General features: G+C 38.3%; 2 protein-coding genes across 8 annotated transcripts in view; one reads left to right on the top strand and one right to left on the bottom strand.

Moving 5' to 3' along the window:
- dync1i1a (dynein cytoplasmic 1 intermediate chain 1a) overlaps positions 1-15,619 on the bottom strand; it is a 61,312-nt gene extending 45,693 nt beyond the window's left edge. The window contains exons 1-8 of one of the 6 annotated variants that reach the window (XM_032581436.1): positions 15,335-15,619; positions 14,591-14,712; positions 14,315-14,432; positions 13,780-13,867; positions 13,521-13,526; positions 12,670-12,711; positions 10,538-10,597; positions 10,307-10,422 (exon numbers count right to left, since the gene is read on the bottom strand). In XM_032581436.1, coding sequence (XP_032437327.1) covers positions 10,307-10,422; positions 10,538-10,597; positions 12,670-12,711; positions 13,521-13,526; positions 13,780-13,867; positions 14,315-14,432; positions 14,591-14,698 — 538 coding nt within the window. In that variant the 5' untranslated portion in view covers positions 14,699-14,712; positions 15,335-15,619. The remainder of the gene's footprint in view (positions 1-10,306; positions 10,423-10,537; positions 10,598-12,669; positions 12,712-13,520; positions 13,527-13,779; positions 13,868-14,314; positions 14,433-14,590; positions 14,713-15,334) is intronic. The other 5 variants (XM_032581439.1, XM_032581437.1, XM_032581438.1 and 2 more) reach the window with 5 other exon arrangements.
- A 1,616-nt stretch (positions 15,620-17,235) lies between these two features.
- pdk4 (pyruvate dehydrogenase kinase, isozyme 4) lies at positions 17,236-26,519 on the top strand. 2 transcript variants are annotated; one of them, XM_032581276.1, is made up of 11 exons: positions 17,240-17,621; positions 17,900-18,041; positions 19,790-19,861; positions 20,982-21,166; positions 21,766-21,855; positions 22,132-22,209; positions 23,381-23,457; positions 23,532-23,630; positions 23,728-23,841; positions 24,600-24,713; positions 25,181-26,519. In XM_032581276.1, exons 1-11 carry the CDS (start codon positions 17,504-17,506, stop codon positions 25,322-25,324), a joined length of 1,233 nt encoding a protein of 410 aa, XP_032437167.1. In that variant the 5' UTR covers positions 17,240-17,503; the 3' UTR covers positions 25,325-26,519. The 2 variants fall into 2 exon arrangements, with proteins under 2 accessions (XP_032437168.1, XP_032437167.1); XM_032581277.1 differs by lacking the exons at positions 22,132-22,209; positions 23,381-23,457; positions 23,532-23,630; ... (1 more) ...; positions 24,600-24,713; positions 25,181-26,519 and having other exon boundaries at positions 17,236-17,621; positions 20,982-21,191.
- The last annotated feature ends 536 nt before the right edge of the window (positions 26,520-27,055 follow it).

Raw genomic sequence — 27,055 nt, 5'->3', positions numbered from 1 at the left:
AATCAAAACTAAAACCGGTATAGCGATATGATGCATTCAGCTACCCTGCTGAGAGTGATTAACTCTACATATAGTGAATTCTGCTAAGTAGATGATTGAAATAATACAGCTGAGAGTGATGGGCTGATCTGTTTGTGGATTAAAGTAAAAACAGTCTTAATGAAGACTGATCAACTGCTGGGAGTTTCATTAGCTTAAACATGTTGTACTATTTCTCAGTTGGAGGTTACCTCAGCGCGTGTGAGGGGAAAGATATTGGCTGCATATAAAAGACGCGGACCGTCTATTGCTCCTCTTCAGCTAGTACATGAAGCACAATGGCGTGATGCGTCAGAGCAATAAAGTGTTGGCATGTGTTCTGTTTGGTTAGGGATCAAAGCGTCAGCTAAACCTTGATTCTGAACCCAATCCACAGTCGGGTGTTGGTGTTGAAATGCGTTAGCGCATGCCTGGAGCAGTTATCAAAGAGCTGCGGGTGTTTGTGTAAAAGGGAGGATGAGAATGAGCACCGCTTGTCATCAAATACAGCGAGGGGGGCAGAGCTGCTGACTTATCACGGCAGCATGGAGGTGACTACTGAACTGAGTCACGCACATTTTGAGTTGACAGAACTCGTTGTATTCAGTAACAAAGAGGAGACTGAGGACACACAGGGAGAAATGCAAAAGAAAAAAAATAAACTAGTCAGAGTTAGAACTCCATATAAATCAGCATGGATTTCATATAAGAACTTTAACTTCTGGGCTGCTGAACTGTTGCTCCCATGTTGTGGTCCTTTTAGGACCACAACATGGGAGCTTTGTAGAGGCCAACCCCATTTGAAACCTCCTCTTATGTGGCCCTGACACAACATACGCTAACCCTAAAAAAAGAGTAACTCTAACCCTAACTCGGTTATTTTAAGAAATGAGAGGTTTAAAGTAATTTGAATTTGAATGAAACTCCAAAATTATTTACCCAACTTCAGGAAAAAGTATTAAGAAACCCTATTTAGAGGGTTTTTTAATAAAAATAAATAAAAGTATTCACAACTTTATATGTTCCACACAATTTGTATTGTCTTGAGATTTTATGCATTGCATAAGTGGAAGAACACATGTGGCGTTTCTTAAAACTCTTAAAATTGTCACCGGCATTTCTATTCAGTCTCCTTTTACCCAATACCCTTAAATAAACTCAAGTGCAACACACTGTCTACAGCAGAAATGAAGTTAAACATTTTTGGCCTACTTGCAAAACTCTGAAAACTGAACACGGTAGTGGATGCATCATGCTCTGCAAAAAACATTCTTCAGCTGAGAGCAGAGAGCAAATGAGAGTGGAGATCAACATGGATGGAGCTAAGTTAAAACAATATTTTTTAAAAATCTAATTTTTTTTTACAGAAACTGAAAACCAGCACAAATCACTGAAGGAGCTTTAAGATCTGAGAATAATTATTTGTTAGTATGTCATAGACCCAACTCCAATCTAGAAAATCTGTTGCAATACTTAAAAATTGATTATCTCTATTTAATCTGACTGCTACATTCAAATAATATTTATAGTTGAACAAAGTTGGAACGTCATTGTTTGACCTGGAGCAAAAGTGTTTTTCGATTGCAGTGGAATTGACCTTGGAATAGAAATGCAAGATGCATTTTTAAAACAATTTCATAGGCATAAAAAAGTGCTTTTAAGGTCTTTTTATTGTTGTACGTGTTCTCGAGATTTAGAACAAATATTCCGTATTACTTGCTTTAGGCTTTGACAGTTGAAACCAGCTATATTCTCCATCTGAGCACAGAGAAAAAACTGCAACCATTTTAGGGACCCCAGTTAGCTCGCTAGGATGGAAAATTGCTGGTTTGGAGCTATCCATTCGTAAAGCCGAGCAGATCTTTTTCTGAGAGGTGAAAGGCCAGTCCAACCTGCTCAGGAATCTTGCTGATCGTCGCACAGACAGACATCACAGTCGCAACTTCTTGAAAAGACATCACACTGTGAGGGCACCACACTAAAATGGCCTGCAAAGTGGGGACATTTGTTGAGTAACCGGTTGGAAAAAGAAAAGAGTTTTGGGCCACGAAGAGTAGATTTTATTCATTTACAAGAGAAAGCCAAGATGCACAAAGAGCCAGGCGCTCATAATCTTTTACAGCCATTTTTGCTAATTTTCCTCAATTTTTCCCTTATTATTTATTCTAATAGAAACGCTATTGAAAATTCATCATGGTTCATCGAGGAATGATTGCCACAGTAGGGGTAAAAGTATTCCCCACACACCAACACATTAGCAGCAGGACCTAATGCAAAACTGGCAAAGCTAAAAACCCACAGCAGGATTTAGATTAATGCATCTCTTCACCGCACTTCCCCACACTGATCAGACTTTGTGTATGTGTGTGTTTGAGTCTGCATCCACCATAAACACACACCATTCCACACATAACCCACTTTCATTAATGCAGCCCTTACAGGCCTTTAAGGGGTCTGTGGCTAACTTTTGCTGAGTACTGCGGGCTGCTGATTCCCTCTCCTTTCTTTCTGTCTGTTCAGGACGCCACACTCTTTCCAGCAGTGCCACCCAGGCTTGGCCCCGACCCAGACCCACATCTTTAAAATGAGCCATCATGGCCGTGCCGTGCCATGCTCTGAGTCCCACCGCAGGGCCCTGATTAAAACCCATGACTTCAAACTTTCCAAACTGTCAAAAATCCAGTCAGAGCGAGAGCGTTAAGAGGATGGATCAAAAGACCGAGAATGTCCTATGAAAAAAACAAACAAACAAACAAACAATAAAATGATGTGGCACCAACTGACTTAGTTTTTGTGTCACCATTTGTGTGGCTAAGACGTCGACCCGCTGTCCATGCTTCCCCATTGGTGTTTCATTTAGCTTTACGGTTATGGGACAAAAGTATTTCATAAAAGCTGGCTAAAGGTCAAGATTTTCCAGGTTGTGCTAAAATAGACAAAACTATTTACAGATGCTTTGGTAGAGTTTATGATGCATAAAGCAGCTATGTTAGAGAAATAATATATATCCTAAAAGAGATTAGGAGTTTATTACTGTAAGAGTTTGGAGTGGGATTATTTCATCCAATTTCAAACAAAAAAAATAAAAATCTGGTTAGCTGTAATTTCAGGTTGGTGAGAGTTGAGAAAAGAAAAACAACATGTGCCAAGAGTGCTCCCTGCTGGCGAGTTTAGGAACATCGAGACTACTGAACCTAATGAGGCTGTAAACTCTCTATAACGATAACATGTGTTTAATAGCTATAAGTGGCAACTATATTTTGAAGAAAGCAAATAACTTTTGACTAAAGATCAAATACAAACTAATTATTGTCATTTATTTATTTTGTTGTTGTTAAAATACAAAATGTAGAATGTATACAAGGGGTGAAACTGTCCATAAAGTTCTCAAACAAAACAACCGATTAAAGTTAAGCTATAAGCCGAAGGCTCGCTGCAGCCCTGAACCATATCAAATGAAACCCCCCCCGGGATCCACAGATTTTTTTTTTTTTTTCTCTGGTGTAAGAAGAGAGACCACCCAGGCAAATGTTAGAAACCCACAGTTGTTTTATATGTGTGGAAAAAGACAGTACGAGGGGGACAGGGTGGGGCTCGAATGTCAAAAAGTCAAGACCAGCACACTGCAAACCAAGAACATGAGAGGGCTGAAAGGCAGAAAAATGGAAACCTAAAACTGCATTTCAACTCATCTCAGGTACTCATCAGATGACAAATACTATTTTGGGTGATAGTCATGTTACTGGAGAGAGAGAAGGCATAAGGTAGGGGATATAGACAGAGTTCATGTACCTCATTATACAGTGGTCATAGTGGAAAATTGCAATCATCTGTGACTTGCTTGCAATACCTCGGGCGCTGCGAAGGCTTCTTTTCTCTCCATCATGCCGGATTTTTCTGTGTTTTAACAGCCTTGATCATTCCGACTCAAACCGCTTTGGACTCTAGATCAATTTTGCAAGTGAAACAGGAGTGAAGGCTGATACCCGTGGAGAGCGGTGGAGATGAAACCAAACCCCAAAAGAGACAATTATGAGTCTTCTGCAAGGGAAAACGTCACATCCACTGTAATGCAAAAAGCTGGCTCTGAATCCGAGAAGTAGGATTGCGAGCATGAATGTACACACACCCACTCCAGCAGAATTACAAGAAAAAGCTACCCCAAGGCAATAGCTCTATAAAAAGACACATCACCAAACATGAAAAGACAAATTCTTCCACTTCGGGTTTTTTTTTTTTTTTTTTCCTTCTTGGTGCTTTTCTCTAGATAGCATTCGACTTTCGACACACTCACACCCCTTCTGGTCAGTTCAGTGTGTTGTCTGACTGGGACAACAACAAGAGGTATGAGACAAGTACTTCCATATGCGGCTGGGCACACATGCGCGCAGAACAAAATACACACACACGGACATGCATGTGGTTGACGAGGCAGAATGCACTCCTATAAACCGTATTCTTCTGTCGACGACTGTAGCGACTGCCCAATAACCAGTGGGTAATGAGAGTTTCAGATAAAGTTAGTAAGTTCTACAGTGTTCTCTTCTGTTTGAATGCATAATAGTTCAGATGGTTTGTAGAAAAATTATGCAACTAAAATAGTACAAAGAATGTCTTACTTGCATTCTTTTACTATTGTTAGGTTATATATGGTATAAATGGTATATTTTGCAAAAGTATGGCACTTGCACTGATCATTCCGTTTTGCCTTAAACCAATTACCAGTTTTGTTTTGTTTTTTCCTCAAGTCCAAATTTTTAGATTTGGTCTATTCTGATCATCTTTCCATGCACTTCTATACATTCAGACTTATTTGATTGCAAACATTGTCCTTACAAGATTAATCCCATTTATGTATAATAACATATGCGCCCAGACGTGCATTTCCTTTTTATGTGCTGTAGAATAAGAATGAAGAAAGTGAAAAATATAAATTTCCATTTCAGGATTTCACAAATTTTCTAAAATAAAAAGTGATATATAAACAATTAAAATATATTTACACATAATGAGCATTGCACTCAGCTGATAAGATGTAGAGAATAGCACCAAACAGCTAACACCAGCACACACACAAAAATTTGTTTTACGGGGATTTGAAGCTTTAGCATCCTTTATGTTAAATAAGTGATTTTGCAAAGATCTTGATTTTGAGACTTAAAATCCAGAATTTGGATTCTGATTTCATCCAGTCTAAATTGGTTTTTGATGAGAAGTACGAAATAGGGAGGAGATTTTTACAACAAAGATCACATAAAAGGAACATTCAAATTGACTCGGATGATCCACAGTCCATGATGAATGCTACAGCGAAGATCAAGCTGAACTGGTCGATGATGAGGATAATGGCTGCTCTCAGAACTTTTCCTTGTATAAATATTCCCTTTTAACACTTTTTATTCTACAGATTTTTGAATGTTTGTCATTCACAAATAATATAAATCTAATGTAGCAAACATTTAAACGATCTGAAAAGTGCCTAAACAGATAGAGAACTTAATTTTAAGTTTCAAATCTGTGCTTAAATGAATAAGCTGCTGCATTTTAATCATTCTAAAACATATGAACAGCCATATGTCGGTTTTTATGTAAGTACATTTTTGTTGTTTTGTCTATGAATATTTATTCCAGTATCCTTTAACAAGACTAAAGTGTTAACATCTGTCTGAATACTCATGTATGAGTCTTCAGCTATCTTAATGAATGTAACTGTTTCTTTTCAGACTAACTCCAGGGCATGATGTTTGTTTGTTTTGGGGTTTTCTAAATTTAGCTAGAAAGCCTCCTTTTGCAAGAAACATATTTAAAGGGTGAAGTTCTGACCAGCGTTACAGTTGAGCTGTACAGAGCCCGAAAAACCAATGGGCCAGAAAATATTGCAAACTGGAGTGAAGAAAAAGTCACAGACACACATTTTTAGATACAGACGCACAAACAATACGTAAACTCTTGAACCCTCAAACTTTTAACCCCGAGAAGGGGTTTTCCAACATCGCATTATCTAATTATACACATATACACAAAGAGTTTCAACTGTAATGGCCCCCTTTCTGGTTCACTGGTAACAATTACTGCTACAGTATCAGGGCCACTGTTTTCAATGTAACCTTTACCACACCTCCCATATTAGTTTCTCTCTGCCAATCCTTTACTTAAACTCTGAAAACATTTATTTTCACTTTTTACCACCTTTCAGTTTATTGTTCATTTTGATCATTTTCTTCTATTTTCACTGACTTCTTTCACAAGAGCTATTAAGCGTCTGTTAAGAGCTCCACCTAGCAAAAGTAATTCACAACTAACTTGTCAGATCAAAAGTTACAGAGCGGTTGTTTTTCAGACATGGAAAATCCGGAGCGGGTCATTATCCATCGTGTTTTCCAGATCAGGATATGGTCTGATCGCAAACTGCAGGCAGCACAAGGCCAGCGTGGGAGTCCAAAAATAGACGGCTTGCGTCCCGGATGTGGACCTCGGGCCGTCATTTGAAGACCAATAGTATAGACTAAGGTTTGACTCACAAATGTGATGATGGTGTGTGGTTTCCAGTCTTGGCCAAACTGTCAAAAGTGATATGTATCTATTTGTAAACTAATCTTACAAGTTTGTGTATTACATGCATATGTAACAGTACAAAAATGAAGGTTCGGCATAATTCTCAGCTATAAGTTCAATGATTGGTACGTTTTTGGTGCCTTTCAATCAAGAGAAAAAAATAATACACATTTTTTAAATTTTACAATTAAGTGAACAATCAATGGTTTACATTTTCTGACATGAATCTTACTTGGTCAATGTGTTTTAGCATTTTAAGAAGTGGCCAGGATAGAAGTAACTCAAGATTTGGTTCGACTGGGTCAGCTAATAAAATCCTTAAACAACAATGTCCACAGTCCAGTAAACTTAGCTTGACCCTACTGATTCCAGTTACCGTAACACACAATGCTAGTCTTTTATTAATTTCTCCACCATCTAGTCATACTCATCCATGTCCCACAACAATTGTGTCCATTCATACCGCTGAAAAGAGAAGTTAATAGTTGGAGCCAACCGTGACTGGACTTAATCTGATTGCATTGCACAATATAAGCTGGTTATAGACTAATCAGAGGACTTTCAAAAGGAAACAGGGGATTACTGCAACCCATCACAATATCAAGACAGCAAACTGGTTGCAGCCATAAAATCCTCATCATCAACTTGTTTAGCTTTTAGTCTGTCTAACAAACTTTATAGGAGCTTTAAAACACAAAGTGCAGATCAAATCTAATTTAATGCCACTGCCTCCAGGGTCCCAGCTGCAGTCTTGAATAAACACACAAACACAAAACAGCCACCACAACATGAGAACAAATATGAGAACACAACAAGTTAGAAGTTCAAGAGGGATAAACCTTTCACTCATATTCTCTTAGTTTAAACTGTAGTAAAATCTTAGAATACGATTACAAATCTTTGGGGATTGTGTAAGGTCAGAGTTCGAAAGGTCCAAAATTAATTTGTTGAAAGACCGCATGACAATAACAAAAGGCAGAAAGATAGCAGAAAGGTAATAAATGTAAAGCTCTACCGAATCTTACAGAACTGTCTAGATCAATGGAAATGCAGAAATAAAGTAAAATTTGTCATGTTGAGGGAATTTATACAGGATTACAGGTACTTTTTTGCACACATAAAAATGTAATAAGCATAATATCTCAAGCTATTCAATTTTTTTCAATACACTCGTTTCTAAATACATCACAACTGTGCCCGACTTAATATTTGAGAGAAAAAAGCTACGATTTACTATTATGGGTAAGATTTTAAAATCCTTCATTCGTTTTTTGTGACTGTAAGGGGGCTTAAAGCAGCTTTCTATGACCAAATTTGAAATATCTTTATCAGTGAGGGCAAACCCTGTATGAGGCAGAGAGCAGTCAGTGTTAAATAACTCTGCAGTTAAACAAGATGTAACAATTATCACAAAACAAAGACAGCAAGTTACAGACTTGATATTTTAAACTGTCTTAGCGACTTTTACTAGTGATTAGTGTAATTAGTGTGGTTGCCATTACTAACAGCAGTCTCTGTGTGAATTTCCAGTAAATTTAGCAGTGTTTAGTACCCAAACACTGAGAAAACTCTATACATTTTGTAGTCCATCGATTTTCCTCACAATAATCACAATTAATTAAATATATTTAGCTTTTCAAGAAAATAAGAAAAGTGTCGGGCATATACTTTTAATTTGAAGATTTTGGTTTTCTTAGCTAAAAGTTTGGACACCACTGGTCCAGAAGCTTCACAAAGCTGCTTTAAACACCTCAGAGATGCTGAAAATGGCCCTAACACCTTCAACACTCCAGAATAGTGTTGTAAGAATGACATGTGTGACCAGAAAGTGCTAACATCACTGATGGGGATCGGTCAGCATAAAAACCTAACCATTCCATTAAAGATCTTACATCCGCACAACATCGCAATCTCAAATGTAGCCCACCTGAGGGTCAAGCTAAAATTTGTAGCTCAAGCACAAAACATCCATCTGTAACCACAAGCTAAGATATATTTTGTAAGCTGGGTTCATTATCCCTCCAAAAAAAGGAACAGACCTGAACAAACAAACAGCCAGAGAAGCAGGCAGGTGCTACCGTCTCTTTTTTTTTCTTTTTCCTCTAGACACACAAGCTATGTGGTAGTCTGCAAAGAAAGGGGCTCCTGAGACCAGGGTCACCTCCCAGAAGACCACCATAACTCTGCTCTGGTTCCCAGATGTTCTCATGCAGGCAGGCTTACATGCACACAGACACACTCAGACCTCCTGAACCCTCACGGAGACTGAAAACAAATGACTCTAAATAAAAAGGCACAAAGCGTTGCTGCAGCGTGTTTGTTTTTACGCCCATACCGACTACCTGACTCAGATAAACCCGCTTGTTAGTCTGTATCTAAGTGTCAGGTATTATTTGTTTGTCAAGTCCTCGTATGTTTAAGCAAAAGTGACCGAGGGCGACGGATTGTGATTCCACTGCGGATATATGTTAACACGTGTGTAAGCATGAGTCAGCGCACGTGCACTTGTTGAATATGTGATCTATTCCTGGGGCTGCCGAGGAAATGAGGGGAGCTGCAGCAGGCCATTAGGATGCAGATCAGGACAGACGTGTGTATGTGCTCGGTGGTTGCCGGTTAAAGGGGTGGGGGGGCAGAGGAATCAACAGCAGACCATCTATTATAATGACAGGAAGCAGGAAGTACAACCCTTTACAGTCACATGGCTGCCAGCTGTCTTGGCAGCGAGAGAAGGGGAGATAGAGAAAACGATAGGGAGAGTGTGTGTGGATGTGTGTGTGAGCAGATTTGATAAGAATTCTTTCTACTGGCATTCCAGCACGTCAAAAGAACATTTCTACACAAAATATCAGCATTAACTATTGGCAAAGAAAACAAAACGCCTAAGTGTATGGCGCGACTCCAACCGTCCTCGATCCAAAATACCAATTTAGGTCCTAAAAACCAAAACGCTTCAACCTTTACACCTAAAATCACGGATGTTCTTCCTGTTCCAATGCGGGAATAAAGCTCAAATTTTGGCCATATGGATGTGTTTAGTAGCCGCAGCTCTGCACACATGCGAACGCCCACTCGCAGGGACCCAAATATGCACATTTTCGCATGGATGCACATGTGGTCTCGTGTTCTCTACAGACTCAGACCATGCATTCAAAACAGGAAAACTGTTATTTTTTTACTGGCATCAACTCCAAATAAAATCGCAGCGGCATTTATACTTAACAGCAAATTTCTGTTAAGACGTACAATTAGTATATCAAGAGACTTCATCTGACCTATATATATATATATATATATATATATATATATATATATATATATATAAAAGTTAAACCTGTTAATCCGTGTTCAATTCAACACAATCCACCAGATTTCGACATCTGATTCAGCAACAAGGCTAACCCGGCAGCTGAAATCAATAAGTATAGTCACTCATGCTCACTTTAAAAACAATAAATAAATAAATAAGTGTTATTTAGTTATTTATATATATTATTTAGTATATATACTGTAAATATACTAAGCTACATGTACAAATGTATATATTTACATATAAATGTATGATATGTAGATATTATTTAAAAACCATCCTACAGATGCCTTATTCTACTTAGAAGCAAAAGTTAAGAGCATAAACCTAGGCTACTAAGCAGTAGCTTAGTTTCTTAGTGAAGACATTTTTGAACAATGCTGAATATAGAATTGATATTTCAGAACATATATAAATAAGTACCTTCAGAGAGGAGGGTGTTGACAGGTGTTTGTGTCTCCTTGCTGTAAGAGACAACCTCTTTCGGAAGGAAGTCAACCTGGATGATTTTAGAGGCCCCAAGCCTCTGCATCTTTCGCCTGCATGAAAGCAAAATCATTTTAATTACTGTAATTACATTGTAAATAAATCCCAAACTGTTTTTTGTCAATTTCTAATCGGTTTTTTTTAAGGAGTGAGATGAGAAAGATGTACCCAAGCACAGAATCAGCTTGCAGCTGCAGCACAGAGGGGTCTGTGTCCCATTGCAGTGTCCTAATGTCACCAACAGAGGGAGCAAGAGAGAACACGAATGGTTACAAACATCTTGCAATCACTAGAACAGATTTATGAAGGACCTACAAAATACACCACATGTACACACACATACAATGCATGTTGGAGTAAAATGTCTCCTGTAATGAGACATTATACTGTCTTTCATTATGCATCATTGAAGATCTCTGCTTTTATGTTGTGAGGTTTTTCTTTGATTTAAAAGCAAGAACAAATTAAAATTTAGAAAATCTATAAAAGTTGTTTATTCCTTTATTTAATCTATGTTATTTTCATTTAAATGGACAAAAAAATGACTTTTAGTTTTGGAGATATTTATGTTCACCTTTTCTCTCTAATTCCCATGTAAATGAGAGCACACACACTTAGGAAAAGCTTGCACTTTTCTCTCCTCATGAAAATGTAGCTGCATTTAAAAAAAAAAACATATAACAGCAAAGTCTGCAAAAGCAAAAATTACCAGCACCTTGCAGAAGCATGTCCACCCTTAAACGTTTCAACTTTTTTCATGTTACAACCAGGACATATTTTGTTAGGATCATATTGATAGACCAACACAAAACAGTGTATAAGTGTGAATGAAAAACATATTTTTCACCATTTTTTTTTTTTTTTTACTGGTAAAACCTATAAAGCATGGCATGCATTTGGATTCATTTTGATTCATCTGCCTTCCCATCCTCTTTGGCAGCTCCCCAGCATTATGCTGCCATCACCACCATGTTTACCATAAGGAGTGAGAGTCCAGAGGAATGCAGTATTAGATTATCTCACTTTTGGGTTGGTCTAGCACAGGAGTCTGTGACCTTAAAAACCCAAAGAGCCATTTTTGGGTCTGGCTAAGTAAAACTCCTTCAGAGTCCCAAATGTTAAATAAAGTTTTGAAAAAAAAAAAACTTTCATTTTTCAGAAACACTTACTGTAGGAAGTTTGTTGTTATTTTTAAAGAACCACAATTTTATTTATATTTTTATATTTTAAAACAAATTAAAACTTGAGAACTTTAGAAAAATAGGATGAATATATTTTCTTCTATAGGATATTGATTGAACTATGTAAAAAAAAAAAACATAGTTTCCAATCGAATGATAAGAAAAATAGACGCAATTGCTATAAACGTTAATTTTTGTGTTGTTTAATGCAATTTTTCTGTGACAAAAAAACTGGAAAACCTACTAAAACATGCATTTGTTAATATATCAATATTTAAAAACATTACTTAGTTCGTTATAATATTTAGCTAAGATTTTAAAGAGCCATTGTGGAAAGTCCAAAGTGCTACTTCTGGCTCAGAGCTGCAGGTTGCAGACCCATGGTCTGGCAAAGAAAATCCCCCCCAAAATTGATTAAGTTTTGCAGCAGCAACTTGAAAATGTAAAAAAGTTAAAGGGCTATGAAGGATTTTGCAAGGCACTGGATGTAATAGAGTAAATGGGTCTAGCATGGACAAATAATTAAGAGCTAAATAAGGCATTGAAAATGCCATGCACAATCAATAAATTTGACAAACAGTGAGGAAAAGTGCTGAGCTCACTGGCTGCATTCCTCTGCTGCTTTGGCAGGTAGGAATCAACCAGTTATGGGAAAATCAAAGCGTTTCTCAACTGAAACACACCAGCTGTAAAAGGATAACACACCAGACCTCCTGATGATACATTTCTGAACAGAAAACAGACCCGTCACACATTCAGCATGTGTCACACGGCTCTGAAACAAAGAGTGCCAAGGGATTTCTTCGGCTTCACAGGGTGGCTGTTTTACTGTGGCACAGATGACACTTTCAGCAACACCGTCACCTCTGCGGAAACTGAAATGACCTCTGCGGCTCAGCTCATGTGAGAGAAGATGTTTCGAGCCGCTATCAGAGGCGGCAGCAGGGCTTAAGACAGGACAAGAGCGGAGCGGGGAGGAGAAGGGCGGGACACAGCACTCTTTTGGTCTTTTAAATCAAGTCGAAAGACAACACTGTGGAAGCCTTTCTGTTCTGAGTTGGACCTCAGTCACAGAAAGTTAAGGAAGGGGTTTCCTGGGTTTGACATGAAGATGCTTACCTTGAGCTCTGTGCTTGGGGCTTGTTTTTAGAGAAACCTGACCTATGAAGGACACACACACACACACACACATACACAACCACAAATGGAGAAGCTCAAATTGGCATGTGGTCATCCAAGGTGGAATTGGAGGGGGAAAGTCGTCTTCAATTCACCAAATTGATAAAAACTAACATGAATGAATAACTTGGCAAAAGAGCATTCTGTTCCCCTGGAAACTTACGCTTAACTTTCTCCACTTCTTCAACCCCCAACGCCACCGCTGGCCATACCAAACAATGAATCACTAATGATCCCAAAGGCGTCACTCACACACTGACCTCACAGTAAGCAAACGGAAAGCACTTGATGACCACACTTTTTTTTTCTCACCCAAACACTGACATTAGGACTACCGACTGCACCACTTCTCTGCAATTAACATACATAACGTGCTGCAGTGGCTGGAGCATATATGACACGTAACTTTAAATTACATCTCACTGAATTTTTATTGCCTTTATACGAAACAAAAAACTCAAGCCCAGTGAGGCACAATAAAAGCAAAGATTACTTTTTAAAAATCGGCTAAGATGTTGCTTTCTCAAATAGATACAGTGGTTTACCAAAAGTCTTGGTAATGAACGGTTTTCCGGGGTTACTGTGTCTGCTAGTCTGTCTCTATAACTTCTCTTGTAAAGGGTTTTGACACTCCATGAAAGCAAACTTCTCAGATGTACCTTGGTGTGTAAACCAAAGACTAGACAGTGGTCATCAAAACACAAAGTACTGTGATAACAAAAAAAAACAAAACACCAATATCACATTTATATGCAATGAAGAAACCTCACCGTTGGTGGAACCATCCTTACCTAAATCTGTTGTGCCAACATCAAGAAGAAAAAAACAGAAATATTTCTGTGAACCATCAAGACCTCATTGAAGCGATTGCCATTTTTAGATAAAATGTCTTTTACACTTCAAAAAGCAGTCCTTAAGTCTCCTATCTCTTACATAAGCATCAAAAACGTTGTTCCTACAAATGCCATTCACTATATTCATTTTTAAAATGACAAACAAAATAAATAAGAATATCTGGCTTTGAACTCTGGGTGAGAAACGTTTGCCTACCTGCCTGCTGCCCCTCCCTCAGCTGAATCTTGGCTTCCCGTCTCACTGGGAGTGCTCACCGATTTAGAGGGGGACACAGGTGTAGGAACTGAAGGAACATGTAACAAAAACCATCTTGTTTTTAAAGCTTGCATAAGACAAAGCACAGGATTTTGTCAAAGCAAAAACATATAGAAAAATAATGCGAACAGAGGCCCAGGTGCAGTGCAGGATTTTTGCTTTGTTTCTCATCAATCTGTTGTTTTACACGACTTATAAATAACTAGAGCTAAAAAAAAATTTAAAAAAATAGCGACCCACTTTAGAGGAGTTTACGATGTTGTTACAATCCTGGACCACTAGAGAACAGCACTCTTTAAGGAGCTGGCAAACACTTCTAGGAGAAATCAAAGCCTCATTTTTAACAGTGGAAATGAGATCTGGATGAAGAATACAACATAAGCACGGACCTGTACATTTAATTTTTCGTTAGAACTTAATTAAAATCGAAGGATTGTTGATAAATGTTTTGTTTGTAAAACAGAATATGATGTACCTAGCGGAGGTTCGGGGGAGATGCCAATACTCTGTAGCAAGGCCTCGGTCTCCCTGCGCTTGCGGTCCAAGTCTGAATCTTCTGGCGTCACCTCTGTTTTCTGCTGGCTGTCTAACTTCTCCAGTCCCAGTCAGAGAAACATATAGAGGGAGAACTCAGAGGGGGTTTTTCAAAGATTTACCGCATACATTTTTCACAACTTCACCTCCTGCAGTTTTTCGTGTTGCTCCAGCCTGACAAAAAGCATAACATAAATTCATGTACAATTTTCTTTACCTCTTTCTTCTTCCTCTCCTCCTCCTTTCTTTTCTTCTCCTCCCTGATCTGGGCGAGGCGCTGCTTTTTGCGCTCCAGCTCTGCCTTCAGGTCACTTTTGTCCGACATGGTGTCCTGGGGGACTTTCAGGATCAATAAACCACAAACGACACTGAAACAGTATGCAGTTGCCTTATACGTCGCCCCCTAATAAATGAGACGCCACAGAAGAAGAGCTTCTCTTCAGAAAGCAAGTCTAACTGTTCACAGCTGGGTGTGTCAGACACATGTCCTTACAACCCCCCAGAAAACTGAGAGGATTGATTAAAATGTATCAAAACAATAATATAAAAGCATCAAGCCAAATATTTAAACAAAGCTTAGTCCATGAGGATGTATCAAGTGTAACCATAACCTTATCCTAATGTCAAAAACTGACATTTGGAAGCTCAATGCAAAAAACATTTAATATAAATAAATAGAAATGTATCAAAGAATATTGGCATAAATGCAACTATATTTGTTACACCCCAGGTCTATGAATTACACAATACACTAAGACAATATGAAAGAATATGAATTTGTGTGCTTGGTCACTGAACGCTGTTAGCTAGAAATTAGTGCACATTCGCACAAACCTGTAAATATGACACTACATATTTACAGGTTTTTCAATTACAAAAAAAACACACAATTTCCAACGCTGAAAATTATAAACAAAAAGCTTCAATATGTCGCATATACGGCCATGTTATGGTGTCATACCTTATCCACTTGTAGGGCTAATGATGTGTCACCGGCAAAGATGCTGTCTCACTGCTGTATCTCGATTAAAAAAAAAAAAAAAAAATCAACACATCCTCTGTTAGGTTGCTTCCAGTCTCTTTGTATCGAGGCCTCTCTGGTACCAGAGGATGCTTCGTTTTGGGTCCCAGTAAACGAGTAAGTTAAAATGGGTTATTGTACTGAGACGAGGCTGGAAGCAGGTGCACGGCACGCCGATACATCCTGGGGAAGGAGCGAAGAGGGGAGTGATGTTGAAGAGGAAGAGAGGAAATCCCTCCTCCTCCTCAGCTTGGGGACGCGCTGTCATTAGCAACGCCGCCATCTTGAGGCCGCCTGAAGAAGAGCCATTACAACACTGGGAAGATGTAGACTGAGCTGCTTTTATTTATTTATTTATTTATTTATTTATTTATTTATTTTCTTACTTAAAATAATAAATATGACACAAAACGTGTTAGAGGGAGCTCTTGCAAATATGATGAGATAATATCCCTCACATGATGCAAGAACTGGAACTTTTGGGACTGCAAGCTCGAAATGACAACACTTAACTTTGACATGTTTTGTTGGCAAAACCTTGTTTTTGTTGGTGTCCCACAATTATTATCATATTGCCATACAAATGTTGAAGATGGAAGACCCTAAGGTGTTTTCTTGAGAGTTCTGCAAGAAAGCATCTTTTGTTTCATTTGCTTCATATGTCTTGTGAAGTACGAAATGTCCTGACCAGAACGAACGTTGCTCTTACCACTGTGAAAACAATTTTCTCTATTTTGGTGCGTGTTATTTTCAGATTTCCTTTCATTGTAAAAAGTCATTAAGATCAATCAGGTTTCCTAAAAAAAAAAGAATTCTCACCTCTTATTCTGAATATATAAATTTTCATTTGGTTTAATTTAGACGTGTAGATTATACCCTGGATCTTTCTTATGTTGTGACTCCTGCTGCTGCTTCAGAATCTCCCCTGAGCTCTTGGAGTGGATTTTGTGTCACAAACCTCTCAAAGTTGAAGATAACTCTGTTCCTTGCTCAAACTTCTTCAACACACTTTTTTCCTGTTACTCAACTTTCAATATGCTTAGTTATGTCACTCTGCATACACTTTACCTGTTGTACAATGGACTTTGTGGCTTACCTTCGTTGTGGAGGATGTCAGTGATTCTTCCCTGCATGATTAAGTCAGTAGTCTTCACCATGTCTATACTGGCTATAGCCATGACATAACATGTCTGTGTAAAAAACAGTTTTCATTGGTCTAATTTTCTGAGAAACAGAATTTTGGGTTTTCATTAGCTGTATGTCAGAAACCGTTGATTATTTATCCTTCTGTACGTAATGAGTCCATATAAGTGTTACTTCTTGAATCAAATTACAGAAATAAATAAACTTTATCATAACTTATGATCTGACATGCACCCATATGTAAAAAAAAAAAACAACAAACTTTATATTGCCCTAATGTGGTAAACAAAACTGCTTTATAAATACAGACTGTTTGTATCCCATAAGAATTATATCAGAGAAAAGTATTAGTCAAGTAGTGATTTAAAAATATGCCTTATGATAGAGGAAAGGAAACTTGAGATAAGGTTTTGCATGATGTAACAGTTTACTTTATTACAGCCCAGGCTACTTCCAATTTATTATTTCATTTGAACTCCAGAAACATCCATTTGATGCTACAAAAAATGATGGCAGTGGCTCAAAACAGTAAACACAGGGATTTTTGATAACTGGTCGGTAGGTGATGCTATCATAAAGAGGTCTGTCATTGTACGGCTCTTCCAGTTCGGTACCAGCCGAGGGGCTCTAAGCTCCGCCCAGAATGAAGAAATTCTAAGCGCTGATTGGTTGGTTTCAACGTCAGTCTTACGTCTTCCCCTTGCAGACAACAACATCCCCACCCCCTGCTCAACGCTTGAAGTTGAATTCAGAGGGCGCAAATATGGAAGGACACAGCCAGAGAAAAACACATGAGCGGGCCTATGAAGGATGATATGAAGGATTTCACTGATGTGACGCCGAATTATTGCCCTGTTAGCTAAAAAAAAAAGAAAAAATCGTTAAACTGGATTGTGCTGGAGTCAGAAACGACGGCTCGTCCCTGATACACTGCTAGCATTTGGGGTCTACTGGAGCGGAGAAAAAATGAGGTTCGCCCAGTTTTTGTTGAAAAACGGCTCGTTAGCTGGGATACCGAAACAAGTGGAGAGGTTTTCCAAGTTTTCGCCTTCCCCATTGTCCATGAAGCAGTTTATTGACTTCGGTAAGTGCTCCTGGCTGATGCGGTGCTATATGCTCCATGTTCATACTATACATTTACACTGCTTTTACGCAATTGGCGTTACTTATTGTCTAATTTAGCAAAGTACAGGTCATGCCCAGATAACTGCAGACTGCATTATTGTCTAGGAGACTTCCAGATAATTTGTACAAACATAATTAATTTGCACAAATGTATAGTTTTCTGTACCATTTGCTTTTTTTTCCTGCTTTGTTGTAATGTTGTTGTAATTGTTGTTGATGTCGCTCATGTGACCACAGGCTCTGCTAATGCATGTGAGAAGACGTCCTTTGTGTTCCTGCGACAGGAGCTTCCTGTCAGACTGGCCAACATCATGAAAGAAATTGATTACCTCCCTGACAAGCTTCTTGGCACTCCATCTGTAAAGCTCCTGACAAGCTGGTAGGATACCTGGACTTGTTTTAGATTCACTGTGCTGAACAGAAAGCATGTCGCCAAACCTCAGTTAGTTGTTCCCCTTAATCCTAAGTTCATGCCAATGGGGGATTGCAGAACTTTCCTTCCAGTAAAGTTTTGGTTTTACTGGATTTTGGTACTTTCCTTCCAGTACCAAAATCGTCTTACCAAAATCCACCGTACAGAAAATCTTCCTTGTATTTAGTCCTTTCAAAGTAACAAACCTATTACCATCTTTATCTTTAATGATCTTCACTTTAATTAGACATGAAGATTAGGTTACATCCAAACTGCAGCAAACCCATTAAATATTGATGGATGAGTTGTTTTCCTATGTGCTGGATTGTTATTCTGGGTATCTGTAAATGTAATTTGATCTAAATATTTTCTTAGTTTAGCTAAAAGTGGAATAATAGCATATGAAAAAAATATGTAATTCAAGACAATTAAATTCTTTTGAAGATCTCTAGTATCTAGCCGTACTTTTGTTAATCCACCGTCCATTTGTCCATCACTCATCCATCCATCTCAGTTTTTTCCATATTTAAATCCTGATCAATCTAAAAAATATGCTATGGTAGACCATGTGCTAAAAATGTTAGAGAAGTCTTGAAATTTGAATCTTGCCTTTAAATGAACTTGAGAGTGAATACATTCCTTTGTTTTGCTTTGGACACAGAACAGATTTTTAAATGAATATTGTTTTGCTACTCATGAGTAGCAAAAATGATCATAATGACATTTTGTTTCAGTGTTTGGTTTGAGGCTGTTTTGCCCAGAAATGCCTGAAAGTAATAGTTTCCACCAACAGGTGATCATTCCTGCATGTGTCTGGGGGTATTTTAAGTCAATTTGGCTGAGCAAAACCACTGATGTATGCATGTGTGTGTGTGTGTGTGTGTGTGCAAGGGTTTTTTCTCATTGTTATCAGAAATTGTGAAATTATGTTAATTATGTTTAAAATCCATTGTTTATGTTACACATTTTGTCTAAGTTCTGTATAAAAAAGTTTACATTCTCATGTTAGAAGTTACTTTTCAAAGTTTGCGATCATTGCTGGTCACCAACTCAGCATTCTCTATTTGCAGACAATCAGTCTTACTGTGGAAGAAATAAAACGCGTACTGTTTGTATTTGTACTTGACGCCGTGAAGTGTCAGCTGGGGACAGCTACACATGTATCCTACCTCCAGGTTTTTAATGTTTACATAACAGCGTAAGAGCCACAGATACAAACATTTAAATGCTCTGTCGAGTTTTTTGTTTCTGCATAACTGAAGAGCTCAGTGGCTTCTCTTTGAAGCCAAAATATCTTGATGTTTCATGTTATACTTGTGTCCATTCCAGCAGAGATATCTGCCTGTTCACATGGACATGAATACATTTTTTTTTTTTGACTTGAGGCACAGGCTCAGTGAGGGACATAGAAAGCAAATGCAGGGACACAGTGAGTCACCTCTCACCCAGATTTTTTTTTTTTTTTTTTTTCACTGACAGAGCGTAAGAGAGTGTGAGCTCAGCACTCAGGCCCCCTTGTTCTCCTGGCCTGCACAAGAAGTCCTGCACATGACAGGCAGTTATTGTTAATGAGGAAATGGAAAAGTTTGTTCAGTGTGATGTATAAAGTTTTGAAGAAGATTAGATATTCTTCTGCTGTTTTGTTTGTCATTCCTGGTCATAAAACATCAGCCTGTATTTATTTTTGTCTTTTTCTTTCCTTTTGTGTCCTACAGGTATTCACAGAGTTTGATGGAGCTTGTTGACTTTTTAGAAAAAGATCCAGACGATAAGGATGTCCTAAAAATGTAAGCCATTATATTAGACATCCCACTATGTGTTTGTGATTGTAGTTTAGGTTTTCTTTTGTCTTCAGATAGTTTAATGACAAACCTCAGGTAAATTATACAAACTCAAGAGTTTATAACAATATATCCCATTGTCTATTGTCATAATAATAAGAATAAAAAAAAGATGCAGGCGTTTTTGCCAATATTATGTATGACTGTGAGACTGCAGTCACACAAACATTGCAATTACTGTTTGTCAGACTGTTTCTTTAGGCTTTTATATAGATGTTACTAACAGAGCATTAACGTGTAATTTTATTTTTGTACTTTGTAAAGCTTACTGGTTCACCACTTTAAGTATGTTTCCTTTCAATAAGTCAAAACTGAGGGTTTAACAAGATAAGATAATGTGGGAAGAAAGAAATAATAATAAAAAAGTTGGAGAACTACTGCTAATTTTTACCTTAAAAGGTAAAAACTGCCCCTAAAATAATAAAAACATAAAAAATAACCAATCACTAATTATTGAATTGGCTACTTAAGGACAATAAGTGCAAAAGCTCACAAACATTGTAATTAATGATATTTAAAATTTTTAATTTATTTCTTCTCTTATAGAGCCAAAAGTAGAAAATAGTAAAAAAAAAAAAAAATTTGTGTGTGGTTTGTACACAGAAATATGTACAAACCTCAGAAAGGTTTGTACACATTTCTGGAGTGTACAAACATCATTTTGATAAAGATAAACTATACGTTAGATGCCCATCATTAGATGGGAACATCTACCTTCATAATGAAATTTTCAATGTATATATGGATTGTGAATTTTTAAATTTCAAGTTGGAGAAATCATATTCACGTGAAATTTTGGCATGAAAATGTTTAGGAAGCCTGGGAAGTGAATGAATGCGATGATAGGCAGTTGAGGCTATAAGGATCCATAACTTCTTTTTTTTTTATTCCGGCTTTAAAAGTAAGGTTTCTAACTATTATTTAATTAACAAGTTTCAAACAAAAACAAATACGTGATTGACTCAGTTTGGCGTGTTAACATCAATAAAAGAAATGTTTATCATGAGCTGAACCCAACGAAGCATGTACCCACAGTTATTAACCTTTTGTTCTCTCTTACCTGTAGCTTCACACAGACTCTAGTGAACATCCGGAACCGGCACAACAACGTGGTACCCACCATGGCTCAGGGTGTGTTGGAGTTCAAGGAGGCGTTCGGCGTGGACCCCGTCACCAACCAGAACGTCCAGTACTTCCTGGACCGCTTCTACATGAGCCGCATCTCCACACGCATGCTCATGAACCAGCACAGTCAGTATTGCACTCTGTAATAACTGTGAGTTAATCAACACAGATCCTAACACGTAGCAAGTAGCAGCTCATGTCAGTAATGGGGCCCTTGTAAATCAAGATAAGTTGTTACCATATTATGTTTTATGTATTTAATTTAACCGTTCTTTGTGAGCTTTAGTCTTTTAGCCAATAAAAGTAAAGCATAAAGTACAATAAAAGTCTATGCAAAAAACTAAACGCAGTTTCATTGTTGACATGAAAATTTGCATGCATGACACTTTAACACATTGATGTTGCTATAACGAAAATTTTGTATACTGATTCACCTGTAACGGACGGGCCTAGACTGGAGTAGAGCATCAGAGTCAGCTCTTTTCACAAATGCACTCCGCACTTTTCAGTGTTTTAAAAAAAAAACATATCCGACTTCTTTCATTTCACAAGTGTTGTATCTAGTTTGTTGCGTAACATCCCAATTACATGCGTTGAAGTCTGTAGTTTTAATGTGGCAAAATGTGAAAAAGTTCACAGTGCACATCAACTTTTAATTCCCTCACATGTACATCTGACAGTACATGTGAGCCATTTCAAACATGTTTGTTTCTTGTTTCCCGTAGCATTAATCTTTGACGGCAGCGTAAATCCAGCCCATCCCAAACATATCGGCAGCATCGACCCCAGCTGTGACGTGGTAGAGGTCGTAAAAGGTAATAAGTGATCCTGACCTACTGTCTGTACACACAAACAGCCTGTTTTCACCACCCCTTGTTTGACCTTATTATATATTACTATGTGAAAATACGCACTTTAAGCAGAAAGCAGTGCCATCATGGTGTATATGGTGGGAATTGGTCACCGTGACATCTATGGGACACAAAAAAAAGAGGATCTGATGCTCACCGTTTAGCTCAGGTTGCCATGTTCTTGGGTGTTTGAAATTCTGGTAAAGCAGTAACAAGGTTGGGTGTTGTGTCACTTCGCAGATGCCTATGAGACCTCCAAGATGCTGTGTGAGCAGTATTACCTCACCTCTCCTGACATGGAGATAAAGGAGGTCAACTGTAAGTCAAATGCATAAAATACTTTCTATTTTTAGCATGCAGCTATGTTTTCTTCAGATTTCTCCTGCAGACCTCATTGTCTCTCTCTTTCCCTCTCTCTGTCTCAAAAGTGTTAGTTTTTCTGTCTTTTGCAAGCAGCAGGTTCTCCTCTTTTTTTTTTGTTACTGAGTGTCAGGATGTCTGTTTCCTGTCAGCTGACTCTGACAAAAACCACTAGTCAGCGTCTAAATGAACTCCCTTTGAACCAGACAGAGACTCTTAGAATGATTTTTTTTTAGGATTACTATTGGAAAACTTATATTAGTTGCAAATATCAGCATCCTACTACAAAACAGCACATTCTAGCATTTTAAATATGTGGTTGATTTGACATGTTAGGGTAATTTGTGCTACAAATCCTATTTTATCCTAGCATAGAGCAGAACAAGTAGTACTAAAAAAAATTACGTTTGTGCACAATCCCGTCTGGGACTGTTAGCAGGTTTTACTATACCTAACCTGCGATAAAGTAACGCTGTGTCCACTAACATATGATTTTAATAGCACCATTATCTTCTCGTCGTGGTATCTGTTGGTGAGTGGGACGTATTTGGCAGCAAGGGAACATGCGAGCCTTAAAGTTGATGTCAAAAGTAGGAGGTGGTGGAGTTGTTGCTGTGGTTAGTGGTTTGTGAACGGACAGCACGGCACACCTTCAGAGATCTAGTGGAGTCCATGTCCCTCGACAGAACAAGGCTTTTTAGGCAGGAACAGAGGGATCAACACAAGATAAGCAGATGGTCATAATGTTGCGCCTGAATTGTGTAATTTAGAAAGCGGGGGAGAAAAAACAAACAGACCCAAGATTTATGAAGGAGAAGATGTACCATTAAATTCAGTAATGCTTGTACGAGTGCTGGTTCCCAAGGAGATTTGTTATCTGTAATTTATCCATCTACTAAATCTGACTCATTATTATTATTATTATTATTATTATTATTATAATTAGATGCAATTAAACTGTGTGGAATTTGAATTTGACTATTTGATTGAATTGTAGGTGAATTTTGTAGACTGTATTTTGACTAAATGTTAATGTAATACAACACAGTACAAGATTAAATAAGATCTAGTTAAATGTGAATTTGTGCTATTCTCTATGTAATACTGTATGCTGTGAACTGTCTCACAGCTAAAAGCCCGGGCCAGCCCATCCACATCGTATATGTTCCTTCGCATCTCTACCACATGCTGTTTGAACTCTTCAAGGTACATCTCACCCGAATCACGGAGAAACTCTCCCCTGAGTTTTTCTATAGTTCCTCATCATTTTCTTCCTTCAGAATGCCATGAGAGCCACCGTAGAGACACACGAGACGAGCCCGTCGTTGCCCCCAATTAAAGTCCGCGTTTCATTGGGCAATGAGGACCTTACTATCAAGGTATAGAACTAGTTATTAAACTAGTGCTGTTCACACAGATTAGTTAGCATAGAAAATATGGTTCCAAATGAAAATGTTTCATGTCTTTGTATGTCAGATGTCGGATAATGGTGGCGGAGTCCCCTTGAGGAAGATTGAACGTCTTTTCAGCTACATGTACACCACGGCTCCCAGTCCCGTCCATGTAGACATGTCTAGAAACGCTCCGCTGGTAAGATTAAATGTGCCTCTCTTGCTTTAGACAATGTTTTTACAATCTTAAAATTCAAGTGTAATTTTCTATTTTGTTTTGGAGAAGGGGCTGCACAGTGGCGCAGTTGGTAGCACTGTTGCCTTGCAGCAAGAAGGTCCTGGGCTCGATTCCCTGCCTGGGGTCTTTCTGCATGGAGTTTGCATGTTCTCCCTGTGTGTGTGTGGGTTCTCTCCGGGTACTCCGGCTTCCTCCCACAGTCCAAAAACATGACGGTTAGGTTAATTGGTCTCTCTAAAATTCTCCCTAGGTGTGAGTGTGTGTGTGCATGGTTGTGTGTCCTGTCTGTCTCTGTGTTGCCCTGCGACAGACTGGCGACCTGTCCAGGGTGAACCCCGCCTCTCGCCCGAAACGTTCACTGGAGATGGGCACCAGCACCTCTCCTGACCCCACTAGGGACAAGAGTGTTTTGAAAAAATATTGCTTTAATTTTAAGCTCAGAATAAAAGTAAAATAATATGCAGCGCTCTGTAAGCTAGACTTAGTTTTACACAATCAAACATAGTTGCAAAGTCAGCTGATTACACAGCGAAGGAATGCAGTCAGCCACATGTTGTAGGGTTTAAGCCGCAATCAGATGAGTAAGTATGGAGATGTTTTGTTGAGAAGTCTTTACAGGGTGTAGTTTATAAATGTAATGTTGGAGTAATCCGTCTTAATCTGCACAGGCCACATTATTAAGAGTTACCTTTATTCTTTTGTTTCCTTTCTACCTTCAGGCTGGTTTTGGTTATGGTCTTCCCATCTCTCGCCTTTATGCTAAGTACTTCCAGGGAGACCTGCAGCTCTACTCCATGGAGGGCTACGGCACTTCAGCTGTCATATATTTAAAGGTGAGAACGGATCAGTTTACAGCAACACTTTTGAAGCTATAAATGTACTTAAGTAAATGGCCAAAACACAAAGTCGATCTGCATCTGATGAATGTCAGACTGATAATGAGTATGTCTCAAAAACGTTTTCTTCTGTATTATCGTATTTCATAAATTTATGATCAACTGAAGTGTTGTATTGTTGTTCCTATTATACTTTTTTTCTATGCATTTTGGGTGGAGGCTTTTGTATAAGCCCATTGCACTGTTGCCTTTACCTGGGCTGTTTCATTATTATTTTTTTCTTAAGGTCTTTGATCTGTATTTTAAGTATGCAAACTAAAGTAAAATAAAAGTGCATAGGTATCTAAAAATAATCAGATTTCAAAGCAAATTAGGAAGTAACCAGGATTTCATTGTTACTTAGATATGTCAGCACGAAATTGGATCCAGAGAGTAACTATTCATTTTCTGACGTTTCTGACCAGGCCCTGTCCTCAGAGTCAGTGGAGAGACTTCCTGTTTTCAACAAGTCAGCCCTGCGGCACTACCAGGCCAGCATAGAGGCAGACGACTGGTGCATGCCCAGCAAGGAGCCAAAGAAACTGGGCAAGTATGAGAGGACCCAGTGATAGTGGACCCAAGCGGAAGCGGACGAGACTCTGGAACTGTTTGAATGAAAGTGTAAAAACGAACAAAAGAAAAAGCAAAGTTATGGAACCCTGTGAGGAGACGATGAAGCTATCACGTGACCGAACTTGAATTTCTCTGTATGAAATGTGGGATCTTTTCCCAGACAAGAAAGCTTCAGGAGAGCAGTGATGAGAAAGTTTCTTTCATGGAGAAATGATAAACATAAAAACACATTTCAGACCAGCTTAACCTCACGAAACCTCATACACCACTTATAAGTTTGTTTGTGCTGCTAATGGAAGATGATAAAGAAAAAAAGCTGAGTTTAATTTGTTTCATGGCTCAGTTAGCAGATACAAACGCTAAACCTGCTTCTGTTGAGAAGTGTCTTCACACGCAAACACTAAGGAACTTTAGGAGATTTATGTACACAAGTATTCCCACTGTAACTTTTACTGTCACATGCGGTCATTGCTCCAGATTCCTCATTCACAGAATACCTCATCCGCTGATCTTCCAGATGTTTTACTTCAGTGTTAGTAGGGGGAAAAAATCATGAATTCCAGAGGAAACATCACTCCTTTTAAATGTTTCTCTTAACATTTTATAACCACGGTGAACATGACTGAGCTGTAATTATTTCTCAAATCAGAGACTGATACACGATCCTCGGTTACTAATCCTGCATAAGGGGTTTGTGTCTGGGAAAGCCTAGCTGAAGCCAGCCAGCGTGGGATCACTCAGGTCAAACATGATGAGTGTAGTAACACAAAGGGAGCAAAGTCTGTTTTTAACCCTCCATGCCGCTTAATTCACTCAACTAAACCATTTCTTAGTGATGTTAAAGATGAAGTAGCAGTGCTAAATCTGATTGTTTCTAGCTAGAAAATTATGTACTTCTTACTGTGGCATCGAGTCCTTGCATGCTGAACTTTAAAGTTTCGACTGCAACAGCTGCCAGGTTCACTTTGGTCTGAACTAAACAGATGTTTGTCCTTTTCAGTATTTCCTAAAAATAACTGCCAAAACTTGCATAACAGGTTTCAGCAGATTCCTTCTACAAGTATGTTATCGCCCAAGTGTTTTGTAATGATGCGTGAATTTTGTCATCCATTTTTCCATTTTAAAATGCTGTGCAGTAATGTAATCCAAAGAATACAGAAGACAAGCCAATTAAACTTCATGCTAACGCTCGCTTCTTTTTCTTGTTTATGCCAGTGACACATTTTCTTAAAAGGCTAAAAGAAACTTGATACTGGGCTGCGGTGCTGAAGTGTGTTTAATAAGACATTGCTGAGCGCATGTTTTCTAGAGAACATTTTGTTTCAGGTAGACAAATAGCTGCCATTTTAAAGGTATAATAATAATGCAAGTTTGTGGTAAAGAAAATTAAAATATTTGGTGCCTTATCACCCAATATTTTGCTCCCGAAATAAGACGGAGACAATGTTTCAGTGAGAAAAAAACCATCATAGAGAAACTGTTTCTAAGTTTTTCTATGCAAAAACCAACACAAAGTGGTGCAGAGATTTTCATTTATATTTAGAGGCTTTGACTGGACCATTACGACATGAAAATGCTTTGACTTGAGTCAGCCCTTTTCACCGCTGGCTGTATGTTTAGTCCTTCAGAATGGTGATCCACTCTCTCAAATCTTAAGCACTTAACAGTTTTCTTTCAAGGTTTTCTGTGTGCTTGTTCAGTCCCACTTCTCTGTCTTTGCTGAAATC

The sequence above is a fragment of the Xiphophorus hellerii genome, chromosome 13, assembly GCF_003331165.1.
Source record: "Xiphophorus hellerii strain 12219 chromosome 13, Xiphophorus_hellerii-4.1, whole genome shotgun sequence".
NCBI classification, from domain to species: Eukaryota; Metazoa; Chordata; class Actinopteri; order Cyprinodontiformes; family Poeciliidae; genus Xiphophorus; species Xiphophorus hellerii.
This window is presented reverse-complemented; position numbering and strand designations above follow the sequence as displayed.